This window comes from Eschscholzia californica, unplaced genomic scaffold (assembly GCF_041429995.1).
Source record: "Eschscholzia californica isolate CP2 unplaced genomic scaffold, dmEscCali1.0.p SCAF_3, whole genome shotgun sequence".
NCBI lineage: Eukaryota > Viridiplantae > Streptophyta > Magnoliopsida > Ranunculales > Papaveraceae > Eschscholzia > Eschscholzia californica.
The window spans coordinates 55,338,318-55,355,041 of NW_028238420.1; the positions used below are offsets into that span (position 1 = coordinate 55,338,318).

Below are 16,724 nucleotides of genomic sequence, written 5' to 3' on the forward strand. Positions count from 1 at the left end.
AGTTTGTGGTGGTGGTATTCCAGTTCTGGTGGTGGTGGGTGGTATTCCAGTTCTGATGGTGGTGGTATTCAAGTTCTGGTGGTGGAGTTTTGTTTCCGGCGGCGACGGCGGCGGTGGTGGTGATTTGGTAGGGAAGGGAAGAAGATGGATATAATTTTGTATTTTGAAGTTTAACAGGGGTATATGCGTCTTTTCGCACTTTTTCAGATCTTTGGCTCCCTTTTCAGACTTGTTTTGAAGTCTGAAATGTTTGGGCCTTTATTCAGCCAATTCAGACATGAAATCAAGTCAGACAAAATTTCAAATTTGGCTAAAAATAAAAACAAACATCTGAAATCTGAACTGGAATCCAATTCAGATTTCAGATCTGAAAATTTAAAAAAACAAACAGCACCTAAGTCAGTATACATGTTCAGACTCACAATATTATAAAATCTGTAAAAGCCTATCAAAAGTCTACTCACTGGTAATTCATAAAATCCAAAACAATTATTGTAGGGAAGGTATCTCATGTCCTGATCCAGCGACCTAAGAGGGTTTTTCACTTTATGTTAATATGGCATAATATGGTGCAAAAAAAAAAACCCTACTAAGTCTAATAAATAAATTGAGTTAATTCCTATATGGCCCCCTACTTTGTGACTAGCTTCCTTTATGGCCCCCAAATTTCTGTAAATTTAAATTTGACCCCCTATTTTCATGGAAATGCCATAACTACCCCTCCCATTAATATATTTTCAAAATAAAAAAACAAATATCTAAATTCCACCTCACTTCCCTCTCCACCACTCATCTCTCTCCACGTCACCTCTCTCTCCAACTCATCACTCTCTCTCTCCAACTCATAATTCTCTCTCTCCAACTCATCATTCTCTCTCTCCAACTCATCATTCTCTTTCTCCAACTCACCACTCTCTTCTCCGATGAAGGTCGTCGGCCGGAAAATTTTCCGGCCGGCGACCTTCAAACTTAAAAAAAAAAAATTCTCTCACCTCTCTCTCTAGAAACTCCGGCGAAGGGGGTTTCCCTTCGCTGGAATTCTGGTATGTTGAAGAACAGACCTGTTCGGGTCTGTTGAAGAATATACCAGTTCCGGTCTGTTGAAGAACATACCAGAATTCCGGCGAAGGGAAACCCCCTTCGCTGAAGTTTTTATAGAGAGAGAGGAGAGAATTTTTTTTTTTTTTTAAGTTTGAAGGTCGCCGGTCGCTGGAATTCTAGTATGTTGAAGAACAGACCTGTTCGGGTCTGTTGAAGAATATACCAGTTCCGGTCTGTTGAAGAACATACCAGAATTCCGGCGAAGGGAAACCCCCTTCGCTGGAGTTTTTATAGAGAGAGAGAGGAGAGAATTTTTTTTTTTTTTTAAGTTTGAAGGTCGCCGGTCGGAAAATTACATTCATCGAAGAAGAGAGTGGTGAGTTGGAGAGAGAGAGAGAGTGATGAGTTGGAGAGAGAGGTGACGTGGGGAGAGATGAATGGTGGAGAGGGAAGTGAGGTGGAATTTAGGTTTTTGTTTTTAATTTTATTTTGAAAATATATTAATGGGAAGGGTAAGTTATGGCATTTCCATGAAAATAGGGGGTCATATTTGAATTACAGAAATTTGGGGACCATAAAGGAAGCTGGTCACAAAGTAGGGGGCCATATAGGAATTAACTTTAAATTTTTCCAATTAGAAAATGGGTGTCATATAAGTATTGTGTAAGAATAATAACATCACCTTTATTATGCGGGAATGATGTTTAGTGTGCGAGTAATCTCATTCATAGTCGGAAGAATAGAGTTTTGTTTAGGAGGAGGAATCTCACACCTAGGCGGTATATAGGTGGGTTAATTTTTTATTTCATCTCTCTTGGTATCTTCAATCAAATAATCTACAGACATAATCAATCTCTACTAATTATATTCCTAATCAAATCAATAATATTACAAGATATTGCGATTACTAAGATTCAAACTACAAAATCGTTATTCTGGTAATAACTTCTTTTTCTATGCATCAGACGCGGCATAAAAGTGGGCCGCTTTTGTTATTTTTCTTTTCTCTGAAGTGAGATAAAAAACCATGTTTGATCAAATTGGCTACATGTTTTGTAATGAAAAAACAGCTTTACACGATACAAGAAACACGATTTAAATGAAAAAACAGCTTTACGGTATCCCAATCAGGGGCGTGTTAGAGGGGGTGCGACTAGTGCAATTGCACCCAACTCCTTTTTGTACCTGAAGCATGAGGTCCCAAGTTCAATACCCTCTCTTGTCAAGTTTTCCTTTATTTTCTTAACTAATTCTTATTTCCCTCACAACTATTAGTTATAAATAATCAATTATTTTTAGGTTAGTTTGTATGCTTAAAGACTAATTATGAAATATAATTTTTATTGTTAGTTTTTTTTTCCATGGAACGAGTGTAGTTCAGTGTGTGTGGTTCTTGCTGAAAAATATTTAAGAGCAAAAAATACATGCCTTTGTTTTCATCTTAGAAGTGCTAAAAAATCAAACACCATATTATTTCGTTTTGGATTTTTGAAAATGCATTACTATTAAAAAAATATTATGCATTAACATTATCAAATAAAGGGCACCAAATTTTTTTCGCATCAACTCCCAAATTCTCAGCGACACAACCAATCCCAGTTAAATACAAAATCAGAAAACATCGTGTTTGGATGCCATTCTTCAATTATACTCCAATAGTGCAACGTAGGGTTTGATATTCTCTAAAAGGTTCTCCTCAAACGCCCCGTTTCATTAGTAAATCTTGAACGTGTCTGTCAAAGAGAAAAGGACTACAAAAGGGGATAGACAATTGTGTTGGGAAAATTGGGGAAATAATTGACACTAGCAAAAGAAAAACTGATCGAGTCATGTACGAAGCACTGCCCTTAAGAGTAGATTTCACCCCCTCACTGATAATGTCCAGATTCAATCATGTTTATAGTGTCTAATTTCGAGGATTAAACGATCACAGATCTGTAAGGGTGCACTCCCAAATACAGACCTCTAATGAAGAACTTATGGTATCCTCTGATAAGTATACACTCAAATGAAAGAAAGAAATTAAAATAAAGAAGCTAGAGAACAATTTTTGTTTTTCTATATCTTTAAAATTGTTCGAGCGGCTGACCTCTAGTAAACAACCTATGATATCCTCTAATACGGATCACATGTTACCCTTGTAAAGAAGGAGAGAGAAGCTCTGACACCGGAAAGAATTCCGGCGAGATCGTATGATTAGAAACCCTCATATTGAACATCGTCTTTTCTTTTTCAGTCCAGGGGAGCGAGATGGATATGAGGGAGTAAAAGTTTCGAGATACCACAGGATGACGAACTCATCGGGAAGCTGTGGACTGTGGGTGAGACGCCTAGTTCTGGCAGGGAAGAAATTCAAATTCACGGTGCTTTCCAATGGAAGGATTAGTATTTTGGAGACCGGGAAGGAAAAGTCCTGGGAAATATCTCTACATGTGGAAGGGGTGATGAGTCTCTGTCGATTTCTGATCGATGTTTCGTCTGCTCTTCGATGATCAGAGATAGCTAAGAACATGGGTTTTCTGAGGGAAGGATCAAACCTGTGGATCTGGGAAAGCATGACTAATGTGCGAGGGGAGTACATTTGGGTGCACAGGACGGGAGCCGGCTACAATGGAGCTCGTTCCATCATATTTCCGGCAGTCGGCGCAAAGGAGGGTTGGTCCGGGATGGCTAGCACGCTGGGTGACGTCATTTCACCAAATATGAGGTGGACGGGGAAAGGGGTAGATCCAGAGTCGAGAAGTGACGGCTTTACATTGCCCAAAGACCACCACACACATGCAAGGGATGGGGGCAAGGTTGTCAAGTCGCCGCCTGCCCCTACGTTTCGCATCCCCGAGAGAGGATATAAATCCATCAACGCTTCTTAGCTTCATAATCATTTCCCTCTACACCTTTGCCCTCACTCTATTCGCTCTCTTTCTCGAAGCACTACCGCCATGGCTGTCGCAGGGAACGGAGGGATTTCTTGGGTAGATACACTCGTTTTGGAATTAAATCTGCCGGTGGATGACTGAACGGGGGGGGGTCAGGAGGGTGATTAATAGCGTCTTGGGGTCGCCCGAGTTCGACATTCTACCGTTTCATCTGGGGAAAGCTATATTACGCACATCTCTGAACACGAAACATCTGCGAGAACTGGAAGCAATAATGATTGACGAAGCTGATGCTACTTTCTCTGTTCGAAATTGGAAGTCTTCATGCAACGCCTTAGTACAGAAAGCGAGTATTTTTGCTGTTAGATTGTTTGGTCTGCCGTTCCACCTCTAGTCGGAACAAATCTTCGCGGTTTTGGTGAAAGGTGTCGGGACTATTCTTGCCATCCATGAAGATACCTCCAAGCTGAATAACCTTTGGTACGCTTCGATAACAGTCCTTTGTGATAAGGACAAAGCAATCCCGGTTAACCAGGAACTTGTTATAGACAGAGTTTCTTTCCTTATATACGCGGAGGTGAAATCTCTTTCAGATACAAAATCTAAAGTTTGGCAGGAGCTATTCCCCCCTCCAGAGTTTCAGTGCGTTTGCATAGGAACTCTCTTCCGATCCTCCGTAGGACTACTCGCCCTATCAATGGAAGTAGCTTGAGTTCCAGCCCTAGTGGGGCTCATTCAGCAGGAAGAAAGAAGTCATTAATAGACTGAGGGAACTGGAAGGGGGAACAAAGATGCATGAGAAGGAGGAACAACGAGTCAGTGCATAATAGGTAAAGGGCCTGGGGACGCGGGGCAGACAAGTAAAGGGAATGAGATAGTGGGTGATAAGGTGGAACCTAGCAAAGGTAACCATAATTCAATTAAGGAACCACCGCAGCCGGAGGAGGTACTATCAGCGGTGAGGGTACTCATGGATATGTCGGTCAAATGGGCCAAAACTAACGTCGGGCCGGAGCGCTTCAAGAAAGCAATTCACAAGGCAAAAGGCTTTAAAAGGGCGATAGACGAGAGATGTCTGAGCCTGACATCTAGAGGCACCCCTAATCCCTCAGTCTCGAGTGAGCTATCTTCGAAAACCCCAACTCGGGCTAAGAACAAACCGGAGGAGGCTTCGAGATCAGGAAAGGAGGATTTGGGTGACAAGATGAAGGAACTAGGCTGGTCGGTTGGGCCATTTCAGACCACGATAGCTAAAGGGAAAGAGGTGGTTCAAGCGGAGCATGGAGAGTCTATCCTAGCGAAGCTTCTTCAATTTCTGGCCTCACTGCCACCCCATCAGGATCGGGTAACGGAGTTTGAATCCTCATTAGATGCAATGAGATCGAGAATCAAAAAGAAGAGATTGACAAGGCACACTAGGGAACTGAAGCTCCTAGAATGGAACCTAGCAACCCCCATGAAACAAAAACCGGTAAGTAATATTCCGAAGGAGAAGGAAAGAGCAAGGAGGATGATGAAGAACAACCATACCGGGGGTGAACGAGTCACTTGACGGGTCTGTTGGGGTAAGGTTTTGTGTTGGATGATAAGGGCGGCGGGGGGGGGGGGGGGGGGGGGGGAGTTAGTTAGTTTAGAGCCCTTGATGGGAGGCGTGTCTGTGAGCTGTAGTTTTTAGTTTTTTTCGTTTTGTGGTAGTTGGGACCGCGGTGGGTGGTTTGTGTTTGTCGTGTAGGCTCCATTCTTCGCCGGTTGAGGTGGGGCTGTTTGCTTTTGAAATGCCCTCCGTTTGTGGTTTTGTTATGGGGGAGTGACCGGATCGCTCCCCCGTTTTTCGTTTGTTTTTAGTTATTTTGTAATCAGCCTTTTCAATTCAATATTAATTCAAATAGTTAAGAAAAAATATCCTCTGGTAGGTATACACACCCAAATACACTTTCTTTCCACCAGTTATTGTTTCCTAGTTTTTTTTTTTTTTGAAAGCTATTGTTTCCTAGTTCTAGGACATACATTCTTTTATTTGTTCGTGGCTCTTTCTATTGTTGTGTAGTCTCTATGTAAATAACTTTTATAATCTATATAACTCTTAACACTCAATATACTTACGAGATCTTTCAGTGGACGAGGAAAAAAGAGACAACTTCTCACATATAAATATATCACTACACATTTTTATTTTATTTAGAAAAAAAGATCACAGAAGTTCAACAAAAAAAAAAAGAAAAAAGAAAAGAAAAAAAGATCACAGATTTACAATTGACACAACTGACCATGATACCTAAGATTTGAATCTTTCCATTCGAACTTTAGCCCTTTCACTCCGACCACTTTAAGTCTGCAAACCTTTAATGGAAATATATTCTCTATTTTACCCTCCGTCTCTCTTTCCCCCCTCTCTCTAAATGTAATACATAAATGTTGAGTTAGTATGTTTAGTCCTTTAATGCATTTAACAGATACATATATATATTGTATGTACATATCAAAAAGTCATTAATTTGAGGCGAGGTTCAAGGAAACTCTTCAAATTTGCAAAAATGATAAAAATACTTCCCGTTCACTCTCGTGTATCTCATTGCTTAAGTAACTAATAAGACAGAGGGTATTTTAGTCTTTTCACACTTTTCACACTGTGAAAAGACTAAAGTACCACTTGTCCGGCTAGGAAGAGCACACTAGACTACTGGATAGTGTATGGGGAGTTCCCCCTATCAAAGTCCTAAATTTTGAAGGATCAAGTTGCATCCAGGGTTTGTAAATATATTAAGTAGCATGACTTACCTGGAAACCAAAACCTGGTATGCTATTTTTTTTTTTGTTGAAAACCTGGTACGCTATTTAATGTTCCATATGCAATACCTTAAAAAATGGAAGCACGTTTTAGTGATTGTCCTAAAGCATACCTATGATCTCTCATGTGCACGATTATTTGTGGCCTTATGTGTAGATGTCTTTCCACGAAAAAGAAGTATGAGATGTCAGTGTTATTAGTTTTAGTAATTTTTATATAAGCCACTGAATTTTAATAAAAGCAATGCTGACATAATTGAAATTTTAATTAACGAAAATAAGAACTATAAGATTCATTTGCAAAGACAAAGCTCAATTATTAATAAGTTTATTTTTTTTAATTGTCTTTAACAATTTAGTCAAAAAGCAATAACACAAAGTACATTTGGTTCATCTTCCAGGATACGGGCAAGAGGGAAAATTTGTTGACACTCACATGGTCTTCACGCGCATCGTTTGTGAGCACCGTCTTAGAAAAACAACAGATTCTTTTGATTAACGATGTTATTCGTACATTACATCTACGAAATTCATAATAAATTTTCATAATCAAAGACTAAGAGCAAGTCTAATGTAGAGGTCTGGGCTTCCAATTTTGAGCATCTTTAAATTTTGTCAACTCCAATATCAGACTTATAAATCTAAATTATGTATATGTGTGAGATTTTGGTTTCAAAGTTCAAATTATGAGTTCTAAATATAAAATCTAAATTTGATATTATTCTAGAGAGAGAATTTTAAAAAGATAAACAAAAACAAAAAAAATTAGAGACAAAATATTAAAAAGAAAAAAGTTTAAAACAATAAAAGGATTTAAAAAGATTACATTTTAAAACAATAAACTTAATGAAAAAGATGTAGATAAATTTTTACAAAAATAAATAAAAAGTGTTTGGGATCCACCCCACTTACTGACTCCCAATGATAATTTAATGGGGTTGAAGGGCTCCCGGTCCCACGCAGAGCCCAGCCCAGGGTTCCCCTGTTGGAGTCTAACCTAGGTGAATTTGGGAGCTCCAATTCCAACACATCGAACTTGCTGTTATTACAAAAGTGCCTCCAAAAAATTTCGAAGTGCTGCAAAAAAAGGTAACAAAAATCCGGAGAGTTAATGAAACCACAAATCTTTTGTCAAAAAACAAGTTATCTTTTTGTCCTTTTAGGCCCCAAATATAGTTTGGAAATAGGCTTGAAGGACAATTCTAAAAGCACTCCCATTTCTAATGCCGAAATTGCCCTTGAAATCTTAGCTTGCGAAGCTTTACAAACTGGTTTGCAGTGCTTTGCAATCTGGTTTACAGAGCTTTGCAAACTGGTTTGCATTGGTTTGCAATCTGATTTACAGAGCTTTGCAAACTGGTTTGCAGAGCTTTGCAATCCCGTTTGCATTGCTTTGCAATCCCGTTTGCATTGCTTTGCAATATGGTTTGCCTTGCAATGACTTTGCACACACTTTGCAATCTGGTTTGCAGAGCTTTGCAAACTAGTTTGCACTACTTTGCAATTTGATTTGTCTTGCAAAGCTTTGCAAACTGGTTTGCAATCTCGTTTGCAAACTAGTTTGCACTCTCGTTTGCAAACTGGTTTGCAATCTTGTTTGCAATAAGGTCAGTTTCGTCTTTTCCCTATATTAGATTATTTACAAAAATGCCATAGGGAGCTGAAGCCTATAAAAAGTTGATAAATCCTTTTTAACTAAAATTCAAATTTTTTAGGGAGTTTTGGCCAAATTTCCCTAACAAAAATCCGGAGAGTTAACGAAACCACAAATCTGATTTTATAAAAGTAATTGCAATGAATCCAAAAGACAACACACCCAAAAAAATATGGATGAATGCAATTAACTTCAAAAATATGAAGATGACACATAAATGAAAATTAATTCTACATGTTGAATTAATAATGTTCTATATGTTGGAAATTAATATTAGAAAAAGAAAAATTACTAAAACCATTTAGAAGAAGGTAGAACATGAGAGGTTTTTGTGGTACAAAATTAGGGTCTTTTAAGAATTTTCCTATATACAAAGGTCAATTCAGGTATAAAAAATTAAGGGGCTTTTAGAATTGTCCTTCAAGTCTATTTCCAAACTTTTTATGGTGCTTAGAAGGAGAAAAAGATAACTTGTCTTTTTGACCAAAAAAAAAACAAAAAATTGGGTCTCCGGCCCAATTTCCTCTCTTTATATTGACCAGGGAGATTTGTTGTTTGGACCCCCTTTCGCCAAATCCTTTCGACAAAAATATTTTTAAAATGAAAATACTATTTTACCCTAAGCAAATGAGAAATACTATTTTATCCTTTACATAACCTAACCCAAACTATCTTTTAACCCACATGTTAACTAAACCTAAATAGTCAACCCGCGAGCTAACCCCGGGAGAAAGAAATCCATCTACTGCCAAAACCCTCCATCGACCTTCATCTTCTTCCATTCCCTCTATAGCTTGCAAACAAAATCGACAAGGAGATGAAGCTATAAGTTCTTAAATCCCTCTCCACTTTCTCGCTCTAAATCTCTCTCTGTATAACGTTTTGTTTCATGGCTGAAGTTGAAGAGTGAATAAAACTCTATTTTTGACTTTCCCTCTCTAAATTCTTAGGATTTAAACAACCTCGATACAAATTACAAGCACCAAAAGCCGATTCATTTTGTTAATCAATCCTCATTTAAAGGTAAAATTGTTGTTTCCAAAGCTATATTTATTTGATTTCGGTTGGAATTGCATATTTATTAGGGCTAATTTAACTCTGCTTTCGTTAGTTTGAATAGAGACACTGGAAAATTGTATCCAACTATTGTTTTGATTCATTTAGTAATCGACCAAGAAATTAAATGGAACATAAATAAGAAGAGACTTTAGCCCATTTCTGAAAGAAAGAAGAAGAGACTTTGATCAAACTTTTGTTTTGATACATTTAGTAGTCAATTTGATAATTGTCCTTTAATGGATATGAAAGAGAGCTCTGTGAAGAAATAACATAGGACTAAAGAGGCATAACCGTGAGCAAGAATTGGGCCAACGGTCCCCCATTTTATATGGACCGAATCTTTGGACCCTCGATCTCCGTACACGTGGCAGACATCGGTTTTGAGTAAATAAATTAGGGGGTCCTAAGTGCAATATCAATTAAATAAAGGTAATTTGGGAATTATTTAAAGCATAACTTCAGAGACGGAATATTTTCTTTTGATTCCGTCAAAAAGTAGTCCAAATTGCAACTCTGGAAAATGGGAGTCCAAACAACAAGTGAATTATACGAAAGAGGGTCCAAACAACAAATCTCCCTATTGACCACTTTGATTTTGGGTGGACTGAGTGGGACTTCAGGGTGTCTATATCAGAGCCGTGGCTAGGAATTTGAAGGCCCTGGGCGAAGTTTGATTATGGTCTTTGGTATGATAAAAAAATTACAAGCAAAAAATTGAACCACGTGTCGATTAAAGACTCATAATGAGCACGATAAACTTCAACTGATAAAAATAAATCTTTGTACAACGTATCGTTTAGAGTCTAACCGATCTTTTTAATATGATATATTTTGTATCATGATTTTCTCATAAGTATTTATGTATTGTTAGAATAAAAAAAAAACTTAGATCTTTGTACACTAAACTTCAACTGATAAAACAAAATCTTTGTACAACGTATTGTTTAGAGTCTAAGCGATCTTTTTAATATGATATATTTTGTATCATGATTTTCTCATAAGTATTTATGTATTGTTAGAATAAAAAAAAAACTTAGATCTCTTTTTCTTAAAAAACACGTCTAAAGATGAAAGATATGCACCCAAACAACAAAACAGTTTAAAGAAAAAGTGTGACGGAGCATAAATAAGAATTGATTTAGCAAGAATCTTCTCAACTTCACAATTATAAGGAAAAGGAAAAAAACAAGTGATGGGTTTCGAACCCGTGTCTCAAGTGTGGAAGTTCACCAACTTGACCACTAGAGCTGATGGAGTTTCATGTTGAATTGTTTAGGGTTACTTATATATAATTAAGTGCGACCTTCATAAAAGGTGGGCCTCTTTGGGGGTGGGGGCCCAGGGCGGACGCCCTTCCCGCCCACCCCCAAACACGGCTCTGGTCTATATACTATAGCTCACCCCCGTTTTCACGTTTTGTTAAGGGAGAAAAAAATGATATTGCCAGGAAGAATATTTGACAAATGGACAAAAAGAATTGATAGAACGATTGAGAGGTAGAAAGGAATAGAGAAATGGAACTCCCTGAACTCGTCATTTTCTTCTCTTTTTCACAAAACCCTGGACTTTGAGGCTATTACTCAAAATTCTGGTCCGGAATGCAAAATTATATTTTACCTATTTTACAAAAAACAATGAACCAAAAACACCACAATATTATTTGGACCGAGTACGCCCAAAAATTTTGGACCGAGTACGTTGGTAAATCACATTTTATGTGAAGGAAGAACATATAAAATATCACTAACAAGAAAGATTTGAATAAAATTTCTTTGTTGTTGAGAAAGAGAAAGCATGGCGAGAAAAAGAATTTGGAGAGGAAATGAGAGAATTTCAATTTTAAGTCAATAGTTAGGTGGTTGAGAGAGAAATGGAGAGTGGGTTAGTTATTTCAATCTCTCCCACGATTTTCTTTTGTAAAGTTTGAGAAAATTGATAGTTTTGAAGATGTAATCTGAGAAAAAAATAGGGAGAAAAATATGTGGGTAGTAATTATCCCATTTTGGCTAATTTACATGGATACCCTTTTTTTTTAGTCTATTATATAAAAAAAATTTATATTATATGTCGGATGTGTTCCCAACCAAATCTCTAAAATAAAATAGACGTCAGACTTATCCCTGAATAACCTACTGAGCTGTTTTATTATAATAGATTTTTTCTTGGGATTCTCTCTAAAGTAAAAAAATTATTCTCCGAGCTATTTATGCTTCCAATTAAATGAAAATTTAACTTATAACAAATATGGGAAATGTAACTTGTAAGAAAATATTGTAGGAAAAGACATCCTATTTGCAACATGTAACAACTTTACCCTTGCAAATAAGTTTCCTTCAAACTGCAACTTCAAAACAAATATTCAAATTTTAGAAATAGATAGATATAGACATTGCTTTGAAAAGTGGACAGATCAAACTGGAATTGATGACAATCAGAACTACAACAACCTACTACCCTAGCATCAAGAACAGCAAGTACAAAGTTGAAGTAATAACTCCTTATTGCAAAAAAAAAAAAAAAAAGTTAAACAGAGGGCTATTCCCTCTTTAGAAAACGATGCATTTTATCACACTGAATTGGACATTGCTAGAAGACTTCATTCTTTTGGATTCTGGACCAGTTCGATACGGATTCCGTCCACAGTAGTCCACAGTAATCCCCTTATGACCAGTCACCAAAGTGACAACCAAGTTTTCAGCATCTTCAATTTCCAAATCTCTAAGAAGTTCAGTGATACCTGTGAAGTTTGTGGCCATCCAACTCAAAACCAATTGGCTATGAGTGGAGAGGACCTTGACCTTATATTCTTGGTTACTAGAATCCCATTGTCCAATGTGGGACTATTCTCACAATACCAATGTCCAATCTATGCTTCATTCCGTTATGGGGTGATGATGCGCTAGGTCTCCCATGAGGAATATTCACAAAACTACCAGCCAACTCTCCTTTGTCTGCACCTGCCTGACCTTTGCTTGTTTCTGTTGTAACATAAACGTCCAAACGACCAGGCATTCCATCTTTAAATTCAATTCCATCAATGATAAGAACTTCAGTTGCTTCATCTTTCTCGATATCAGTACGAGATGCCTTTGGCCTCTTTGTAATTGCTCGGACGTTCCCATCGATTACTCGTGGGCTTGTTCCAAATTCAAAAACTGTAACCACCTTGGCCGCTGACCTTTTCAATGCACCAGCCTTTTTAGCGTTGCGGGATCGGGTTTGGTCCACCCATGGGGTTTCTACAAATTGGTATGTGTATCCAAGTTGTTCTGGTGTCAACACGTCCTTCACCTGTACGTACAAAGTATTATATATAACAAACAAATAACAATAATAATAATTAGTATTACCAAATACAATTGTGTATAAGTACGTACCTTGATCCTAACAACTTTCCTATTTTCGTCGTAGAAGAGAAATGTGGAATCAAGCCAGTCATTGTCGCAGAATTCAGGCTTCCCATTGTTCCAACACTTGTTGTATAAATCCCACATTCTATCAACATTGCCGTGGTGAGCCCAGAACAATGTATCTCTTGCAGCAGTTGTGAAGTTACCCATGTCATGAAATTCAGGTCCATTAAGTGATCCTACCCAAGAATGCATAATGTTATGCAAATTCTCACATGCCCCAGCAAAATCTGTACTATTTGCATCTTCTCCAGCTCTAATTGGTTTCCCCATGAACAGTTGTGGATTATTTGCTGCTTGAAAGAATGTGCTACGAATTTGAGACATATTGTTCTCTATCACCATTTCCTCCTCGCTAGGGGGTGGATCTATATAGTTCTTAGTATCAAAGCAAAAATCCCAAGGCAAGTTGTAATGATTAAGGTTGCGCTTCTCATCGTAAATAGGAGAACTTGTGTTAAGATACCACTTGGGAATTTTCATGGCTTTAGGATTGTCCCAGTTCCAGAAAGGGATGGTGAAAGTTGGATCGTTTATAAGTGTACCTAGAATCTTCTCCCAGAAGTAGAGGTACATCCTGTGCCATGGGAGGAAGAACCAACTCCCATGAACTTGGAGCTTCGCGTCACTCCCTGCCTGGGGATATGCGCTATTACAGTATGCGCAATGAACCAAAGCCTGCTGATAGAAGTTCCATGGATCATCAGGCTTAAGATCCTTCATAGCCTTAATTGCAGCCTCAAACCATTGCACCTCAAACGGTGTGTACCCGTGAGCTGGTTTTCTTACTCGCAGTTTTGTTTGTTTATAGTCCTTCCAGCTGAAGTCAGGGTTCCGGTGGAACCTAGACCCAGGCTTCTGATTCAAGCCGCCAGAGCCGTGATGTCCACCAGAACCATGGTTCCACTCGCGCTTGTGGTACCAGTCGTCCCCGTAGCTATACGGAGGCTTGAAGTCCACGATTGATGCCTTGAGGAATTCTTTAGAAGGACAACATTGGATATATTTTTTGCCATCTACATCAAATGCGAAATCACAGTCTTTTAAGTCAGGAGGAGCAAATGGAGCAGCCATGGCAAGGTCAATGCCAGTAGTTGTAGATGCTGCTCCATACATCCCTCCCAAACCAAAAAGCATGTTTCTCCTATCAATGTTACTGGCCCCATTGTTGCTTTCCTTGTCATGGCTTCCAGTTTGGTTCTTTTGGCAACAAGTGTACTTGACTACTTGCTTGCCAACACGAACTACTGGTGGTTGATAGCTGACTAGTGATTTGTTACTGCCGGAGAAAGTGGAAGAAGAAGAGGAAAATGTGGTGGTGGTGGTGGTGGTCGCCAAGAGGGAGAGAGAAGGCATGTTTGATGAAATTGGGTAAGTGGTTGTGATGAAGAAAGGCACCAAGTAGGGTGCTTTATATAGAAACCATGAGCTCTTCAATTATTATTAAATTAATTTTTAACTATAAAACAGAAGTTCTAATATTGCACCGTTTATAATGGTGATAGATTTTGAAACGTATTATCTATTTGATGACAAATCTGTCTAGGAAGACTTCTAAATGAAACACGTTTTTTTTCTGTTTAAATTGACTTAATGAAATCATTTTCACAAAAAAAAAAAAAAAATTACACATAAAAAGTCAATTTAACAGCCATATTTTCCTTTTGAGGGGGTTAAAATTTGTAATATATCTCTTCTTAAAACTCATATTGTTTTACTTGGCTAGAGGATTTATCTTACTAAAATAAACAGAAGTTGATCTTTAGTTTAAGGACATTTTTTTTTGTGAGCATCTCCAATTTTAAATAAACTCAATTAGTCTTGTATGTTAAGTCTCAATTGAGATTGTCATTCTACAAAAAGATCAATCAATATTCAATTATTTAACTGTAAATGACAATTTGACTGTTTTGAGCGCCGGAGAGGTTTCCAAACTCTTTGCAGGTTCTCCAAAGCTTTCAGGAGTAGGAGCGGGAATCAAAGGAGCTGAATCATTCAGTCAGACACGACCCAACATCAAGTCTTTTTACTCTGTCTGATTCCAAAGTTGGCAAATTTTGACATCAGCGAATTTGTCAGAATCAGCAAAATTTTTGTGTTTTGTATAAAGACTAGGTATATCTCGTGCCAATAGATTGCGGACATTCTAGCGTGGTTTTGTGTGTCACAAAAATTCCGTAAAATTAGTTTCACCTACAAAAGAATGTTAGATTGAAACAACCCTTAATGAGGAAAATAAAACTTTAAGTCAACCGGACCATACGCCTAAAATCTTCAAAATTCTTCCACCACCCATCTAATTTTTTTTAAAATGTTGGGATATAGTCGGGTGACTTCTTCTTCTTATATTCTACAACTGGATTGTATTTTTTTGTTGAACTAACAAAGAAAAGAAAACAAAAAGAAACTAAACATCATCCTTAATGAAAGCCGGGAGGGAGATCCAAATATTCTTTCGTTGATGCTTCCTTCCCCATTTAGCTAACGCATCCGCTTTGACGTTGATAGACCTCAAAATGTAGGAGAATTTGATGTTAATGACTTTGCTAACTTAATTGTAGTTATCTAAAAGATCACAAAAACGTTCATAGGTTGGCTAACTTGTGATATTTTCACTAACCCATTGAAATAAGTTACTTTGAGCCATATCTCCAGTCTTCACATCCAATAAATCTGATAGTCTTTTTCAGGTCATAAAGAGTTCAATCCAAACTCCCAAAGTTATTATCTCAACAAAAAAAAACTCCCAAAATTATTAGGATTATTTTTCTAATAACTCTTAACTTTGTGACCAGCTTCCTGCCTAGTCCCTAACTTTATAAAAGTTTTCTAGATGATCCCTTTTTCCAGTTACCGTTAGAAAATCGTTAACCAGTCATTTTTTCTCTCTCCTACATCTCTTCCTCTCTCTCTGCCACCTCATCTTCTCGCCACCTCATCGTCTTCTCCGGCGAAGGTCGCCACCCGCCAATTTTTTGGCGATCTGCAAACATAAAATAAAAAAAATTTCTCTCTCTCTATCTAAGAAATTTTTTTTGAAAAAAAAAAAAACCTCACCCCTCTCTCTCTCTCTCCATATATGGTTCTAGAGAGAGAGAGGTGAGGTTTTAAAAAAAAAATTTTAGAGAGAGGGAAAGGAGAGAGAATTTTTTTTTTATATATGTTTGAAGGTCGCCTGCCGAAAAATTGGCCGCCTGGCGACCTTCGCCGGAGAAGACGATGAAGTGGCGAGAAGATGAGGTGGAAGAGAGAGAGGAAGAGATGTAGGAGAGAGAAAAGATGACTGGTTAACGGTGTTTTAACGTTAACTGAAAAAAGGAGTCATCTGAGAATTTTCGATAAAGTTAGGGGTTAGGCAGGAAGCTGGTCATAAAATTAGGGGCTATTAGGGAAATAACTCAAATTATTATAAGCATGTGAGATATAAAGAAGGTCTTCCTCTATCTTCTCAACATGATCAAATAAGAATTTACTATCTTCACCTACTGGCCAATTTTATAGATGGGAAATACCCTAAGAAGATCCACAAAAATTACAACTATTGATTGTACAATGTACAATAAGATCTACAATAAGATCTTAAACGTGCCTCATCACCATCATTAGCTGACAAGTAAAGAAATTTGAGGTAATAACTAGAAATGTCAAAATAATATTGAAAATGAGTAGAAAAGCATAAAACATTTGAAAATTATTATTCAGGTCAAAAAGTATAAAAAGACTAAATTGTCATTTTTTGTCTTTTTGTGTAACTAAAATCATTTATTTTCTATAAACTTTAAATCAATATAACTTTTGTTTGAGATGTCGGATTTCAATAAAATTTATATATTTAGAAATGATTTTTCATTAGCTTTCTAACAAGATCCACTTTCAACACTTTTTTTTTCAAAAAAA

At 37.5% G+C, this 16,724-nt stretch overlaps 1 protein-coding gene across 2 annotated transcripts; it reads right to left on the reverse strand.

Annotated features, from left to right (window-relative positions):
- Window positions 1–11,806: 11,806 nt before the first annotated feature.
- Window positions 11,807–14,358, reverse strand: LOC147552055 (polyphenol oxidase, chloroplastic-like). Of its 2 annotated transcripts, XM_086668939.1 has the most exons (4): window positions 13,735–14,358; window positions 12,795–13,671; window positions 12,273–12,708; window positions 11,807–12,154 (listed from the first exon to the last, which is right to left on the reverse strand). In XM_086668939.1, exons 1-4 carry the CDS (start codon window positions 14,181–14,183, stop codon window positions 11,964–11,966), a joined length of 1,953 nt encoding a protein of 650 aa, XP_086525065.1. In that variant the 5' UTR covers window positions 14,184–14,358; the 3' UTR covers window positions 11,807–11,963. The 2 variants fall into 2 exon arrangements, with proteins under 2 accessions (XP_086525065.1, XP_086525064.1); XM_086668938.1 differs by having other exon boundaries at window positions 12,795–14,358.
- Between the last annotated feature and the right edge of the window lie 2,366 nt (window positions 14,359–16,724).